The sequence below is a fragment of the Priapulus caudatus genome, unplaced genomic scaffold, assembly GCF_000485595.1.
Source record: "Priapulus caudatus unplaced genomic scaffold, Priapulus_caudatus-5.0.1 Scaffold724, whole genome shotgun sequence".
Lineage (NCBI taxonomy): Eukaryota > Metazoa > Priapulida > Priapulimorpha > Priapulimorphida > Priapulidae > Priapulus > Priapulus caudatus.
In genome coordinates this window covers 279,691-285,791 of record NW_014577785.1, presented here as the reverse complement: position 1 = coordinate 285,791, position 6,101 = coordinate 279,691, and the positions used below count along the sequence as shown (strand labels likewise).

The 6,101-nt window shown below is 36.3% G+C and overlaps 1 protein-coding gene across 2 annotated transcripts in view; it reads left to right on the top strand.

The window, feature by feature from the left end:
• The first annotated feature begins 989 nt into the window (after positions 1–989).
• LOC106813085 (stimulator of interferon genes protein-like) overlaps positions 990–6,101 on the top strand; it is a 7,981-nt gene continuing 2,869 nt past the window's right edge. Inside the window, exons 1-3 of one of the 2 annotated variants that reach the window (XM_014817138.1) lie at positions 990–1,270; positions 1,513–1,702; positions 2,177–2,232. In XM_014817138.1, coding sequence (XP_014672624.1) covers positions 1,139–1,270; positions 1,513–1,702; positions 2,177–2,217 — 363 coding nt within the window. In that variant the 5' untranslated portion in view covers positions 990–1,138 and the 3' untranslated portion in view covers positions 2,218–2,232. Of the gene's footprint in view, positions 1,271–1,512; positions 1,703–2,176; positions 2,267–6,101 lie in introns of those variants that run through there. The other variant, XM_014817137.1, reaches the window with a different exon arrangement.

The window sequence follows — 6,101 nt, the reverse complement described above, 5'->3', positions numbered from 1 at the left end:
AAAAACGGGCCGCGAAAACATAGTTCCGCTACACTACGTTGCAGAGGATAGTAAACCATTACTATGGTGGCCCAGTGACGCCATTAGCGATTTTCCGTGTGTTTAACAGCAGTTATATTTTTCTATTTTATTATTATTTTTTTTTATTTTCTTTATTATTATATCTTTTTAAAATTTTTATTATATTTATTTTCTAATTTATAAAAACAAAACAAAACATATTAAAATATAAAAATAATAAAATAAATAAACATTAAAATAAATAAATAAAATGAAAACGCTTCGCAGCTGTGCCAGCCAAGCCATAGCGCCAAGACGACTAGTATGGTGGCCAGCAACGCCATAGCGCAATGCAACTTGGGTAACCGTATATACATTAAGACTGGTGCTCGCTCGCCACCATCAAGCTAACTAGCCGAGAGGGGAGCGAGTAACCAGTCTATCTTATACAATATCCCAAATCCCTAGCGAGCATTCAATGTCTTCGCTCCATCCGCAAACTCCACGAACGATGGCGCTCTCGCTCTTGGCTCAATGGAGGTCTTTGGAAACTAAAATACCAGGTGGCGCTGCGACGACAACCAAAGATCTTCAGGGGGCAAAATCCACACACGCACGTACGCACGCACGCACGCACGCACACATGCACACACGTGTACCTGCACAAGCACGCACGCACGCACGAACGTGTACCTGCACACGCGCGCACACACGCACGCACGCACGCACGCACGTGTACGTGCACACAGACGGACGCACGTGTAGGTACACACGCACGCACGCACGCACGCACGTTTACATACACACGCACGCACGCATGCATAATAAATCGGTAATAATCGCTACCGGGTGTTGTCGTGTAGACGCTACATAATCGCTAACTCGAGTTGAGTTATTGATGTTGATGTTATGTCATAAATTGATGTTATGTCCGTGTATATTTCTATTGATGTTACTAGTTGAGTATTAAATTGAAATTTCATTTCAGATATCATTGGGAGAAGCACTTGCATATAACTACTTTGCTGGCTACCTAAATCTGGTATTGCTTAGTGTAGCTGATAGGATCAGCAGCAGTAAATATGGCCAAAGCACAACAAATAAGAAGTTGTTTATTCTAATCCCTGCTAATGGTGAGATGTCAGGGAAGCTGCAGGACGTCGACAAGCGCATACGACAGGTTGGAACGTTAGCTCCATTGATGATAGACAGAGCTGGATTCAAAAGAAAGTACCCTAACAACGTCTATGGATTAGTTCATGATGAAAAGGTATAAGCACAAGTGTCAAGTGGAAAGAGTTTGTTCATAGAAGTGAGGCCTCGATTCAAATCCCACATTTAGGAGTTACCGATTTAGAATTAGCTTGACGACTGGGGGCCATCTGAAGGAAATCTGATTACTACATGGATATTAATCACTGGTGCATAAATAAAGTATGCAAAGTGGCACTAATGTATTATATATGGTAGCTATATCGAATTGTATTTACGGTTGTTTTGATAATATTTTAGGAGGTAACATTCGTCGCTGACATGCCAGCAAATCTGCTCACGCTCCGAGACATGACAAAAGATTTCGAGCTGACTGGCTTCACAGAGCAGGATAAGCTGCAGGAGGTCCAGAAGTACGCTGCGTTCTTGAAGAAAATTCTAGAGAGGCAATCCCATCTGGCGGAGACGTACAAAATTGTTGTCTACAATGGTAAGTCTGTGTTGAAACTTTCTGTGTTCAAGCATTACCCCACCACGACATAAATGTTAATTTTGCCGAAATTGTTGATAATACAGCACATCGCTAGGGAAGTGCAACGATATGATTGTGTGTTTTTTTGTGGTGGGGAACAGGTGAGGGGGAGAATTTACATAGAATGTAATTTTGAGACTGGGGTTCATAGAAAGACCAAACCCTGAGCGGTTTTAATATGTGGTGTTTCCAGTTCCTGTTCCAGTTCCAGTTCCTGGTGTTTCCAGTTCCTGAATGCAATTTGGTATTAGTTTAAGAGAATTATTTCAAATTTCAGGAAGAATGGCTTTAAATAGTATAGATTTCTAAGCATTTGCTATGAAGAAAAAATGTATAGCAGTCTCACCCATCTTTAAGACTGTCCTAAATTTTAATAAGCAAAAAAACTAAGCAAAGATAATATAACATATCTTGTTTTTGAACTTTTTGCAGAAGATGCTGCAATGATGGATGCTGTTCAGCACTTTCTTTGAAATTGAGGCGAGGCCATGCATCCAAATATGAATAAAAATTGAATTTTGAAAGTTGAGTTTTGTTTTCTTTTAGTTTTCTTAAAATACTTTAATATTATGTATAACAGTATCACTGTATTTTGACTTGTTTGATCTGACAAAATGACTTTTCTTTTTTTTTACCCTACCGAGTCAACAAAAATAATAATAATTCTGTAAACCAAAAAAAAGGTGGCCTAAGATATTACAATTCTTTTGCTTTTAAATTAATAAATAAGAAACACCCTCGATCGGTCTGTAGCCCTTGGCTGAAAAGTGGTTTTGCGATCAGATCGTGCGCTTTGAGTGGCGGCACCGTTGTTGTAATCAAACTGTAGTCGTTAGTTTCAATTTTTTTTACAATATTCTTAATGGTGATTGAACCATGTTTGATTGAACCAAGCTTTTTATGTAGCGTAATTTTAACCTAAATTAACTGAAAATAACCCTAGAACCTAGAGTAAACGATGCCTTTAATTATAATATTATATAAATGTAATTTTCTGGAATTTTTACAACTTTTAAAGCATCTTTTGGGGATTTTCTGGGTTTTTCTTTGATAAACCCGAGCCAGCAATATAACTCTATCCAGCGGTGTTAGCTTATTGCAAACAACTCATGCCATTGCATATTTTATTTTATTGACATTGGTCAAACAGTAGAACGTCTACTGTATAGTGAGCGATTTTTTCACGATGTATTTGTGTGTACTGTGTATTTGTTTGCGATTTTTTCGCACACAATAAATATGTTTAAAAGACATTACGTTGAAATAACTGAGATATTTAGAAAAAATTTGGGGATATTTAGAAAAAAAATTGAGATATTTATAGATTTTGTTGGAGAATTTACGGAAACATATTTAGGCCATTTTTCGAGATATTTGTATCTAAGCCTAGTTCGGTCCACGTAGGAAAACAAGTGCCCAAGGCGCAGTAATATTTTAGACAGTTCATGTCTTTTTGTTATTTATTGGGTTAAATGTTAAAAAAAAACATATTTAGAAAATCTAATGGAAAATATCCTTGGAAAACATGCACGATTCAGTTCACTTCCGCTAGGTACGTTGTAGTGAACGTTGGACAATTGGATTCCGATATTATAGCCGTGTACGCTCTAGGTTTTACTGACTCATGTGTAACTGGGTTATGTAAAACCCTGCCATATATTGTATTATTACTGTGTTTTATTATGTAGTCGTTCTGACTTCCGAGTGAACATGTAAGTTCGAGTTATTTCATTGATCTATAGGACAATAAGCTAATTTTACATCTCAAAAAGTGGTGCATTGAGGGTAGAAATTTTCTGGCTACAAAACAGACTACTAGTATGTAAGGTCAAAATTTTGACTATGTGGTTCACAGTGCTTACTTTAGCACTTTTCAATTTTGTACAAACCATTTTCACACCCGACAGTGCCAGATCTTGTATCCGCCTAGAATGTTTAAGTTATAAATAAAAGTCCATAGCATTTCCTGATGAGAAATTGATGTTATGTCAGTGTATATTTCTATTGATGTTACTAGTTAGAGTTAGTACACTATCCTACGGACCATAGCCGCGAGTATATATTATCATATGACGATACCGTGCGTATATTTTTGGTAATTAATTAAACTATTCGTTTTTCAATAAAATCAAAATTTACAGAGACCGTAGCTAAGAGATGTGTTTATAGGTAGCTAGAATTTTTGAAATGTAACTCAAATCCTTCGCGCGATATTAGAGTTAGTACACTATCCTGCGGGCCATAGCCGCGCATATATTAGCCTACGAGCGATATACCGTGCGTATATTTTTGGTAATTAATTAAACTATTCGTGATTTAATAAACTCAATAGCTCAATTCGTTCGCGAGATATGAGAGTTAATACACTTTCATGCCTCCTATAGCGCAATAGCGTATGCGCGCGGGAGGGGGGGGGTTAACAGCTGTATACAATACAGCTGTACAGGGGGGCGCGGTTTGAACATTTATTCATCTGTAATTCACTTCTAGGGAATATCTACATTGGGCACCCCCTCTAATATTTATAGTAATGCCATAGGCTACAACTGCGCCAGGTTTGATGCTTTTGTCAGCTCTGTAACTGGAATCTTTTAAACGCCTAGTCAAAACTCATCTATTTAACATTGCATTTAACACATAGACATTATATTTTAGGTGTACATTTGATTTGAGTTCTATTTTATCTAAAATGTTGTATTATTGTCGTTTTTAGGATCTATATTTTACAATGTCGCAGTCCGCTATTTATAATCAGGAATTGCTACAGGATTGTCGTAATTTTAGTATCTATGTTTTACAGTGTTGCAGTCCGCTGTTTTATAATCAGCCTTTGTAATGCGCACGTGAACATATCTGCATGTAACGTGCGCAATATAAATCAATAAATATTATTATATTAAATATTTATTATGTGTACAAGGTATTTTAAACCCCGTTCGGTGATTCCCCCAACCGCTTTTTACTGCGGTTATTCCCCGTTCTACCGGTGATTCCCCGTTCTACCGGTGATTTCCCTGCATGTCCACGCCCTGTAGATTGCGTCCTTATCAGCGAAACTAAGCTTGTATCTTGTATCTTGTATTTCACAAAGCACTCGATTCAACGAGGTGCGGGGATTATCTAGAGAAAAAGGAGATTAATGCCACCTCTAATTCTCTAAATGTCAGTGTTTCAAATCACCAGAATTTTCCTCACATAATCTAACGCTGGTTTCAATAACCCGTGGTTGTTCCCTCTCCAGCCTTCTATTCGTTGTCCATCCTTGTATTTATTATAGCTATCACATTTATATAAATGTTCCATGTCTTCTTTCATATTCTTATTACATCTATTACACATGTCGTCACTAAAGTTATTTTTAAAGTAGCCTTTGAGATCAATCATGCAAGTTTTACATTTAAATGCAAAACACGAATCAGCAAATAATAATTCTTTCATATAATCCTTCAATCCGTATGTTTCAATGTTTATCATGTTCATTTTTGTTTTATCTCTAGTTTTCAATTTGTGTCTTTTAATTACTCTTTTTAAGATGGCAAGATACTCTTGTTTTTTCCAGGTTATTTTTGGTTTTAATCTTATGGCTGTAAATGATATTTCCAGTTCGTACTCCTCTAGAATTATTAAAATTTCATTTCCCCCAATTTCTTCTTTCCTCTTTGATTTGCTGTATAAATACTCTCTTCATTAATCTATTATTATCTAGCTTAACTATGTATTGTAGTAGCATAAGTTTTGTGTATCCTATTTTATCAGTTATTGGTAAAATTCCTAACTCTATCCTTTAATAGTGCTTCCAGTGGTGTTTTACTATGAGCTTTTATTATTTTGCGCGGGCACTCATTTTGGAAAGCCTCCAACATTTTAACTTCTTCCTTAGTTAAGTTAGTCCATGTTTCACTATTATTTAAGAAGGAAGGTAAAACTGTGCATTCATATAATTTCACTCTTGCTTCTATAGTATGATTTCCATGATTTTGCTTTTCTGCCCATGATAATATTTCCCTCATCATGAACCTACATTTTTCAGTTCGGACACTTATCATGTCCTTAAAACCTCCTATATCATTAATTAAATCCCCTAGATATGAATATTTGGTGCATTTTTTATCACTTGGTTGCCTAATAATATATCTTTCTCTATCCTTTCTTTGTTTGTGAATTTTATAACCATTGTGTTTGTTTTGTTCATATTAAATTCTAATCTTTTTGATTCTGCTAATCTGTAGCATGCCTGAGCGATGTTTGTAACTGTTTTATAATCTCCAATTCCTAGAATTGGAATCCGGCGCACACGTGAGTTATTTTACTCAAGTAAAATGACGCATGAGTCATTTTACTCACGTGTGCGGCGGAT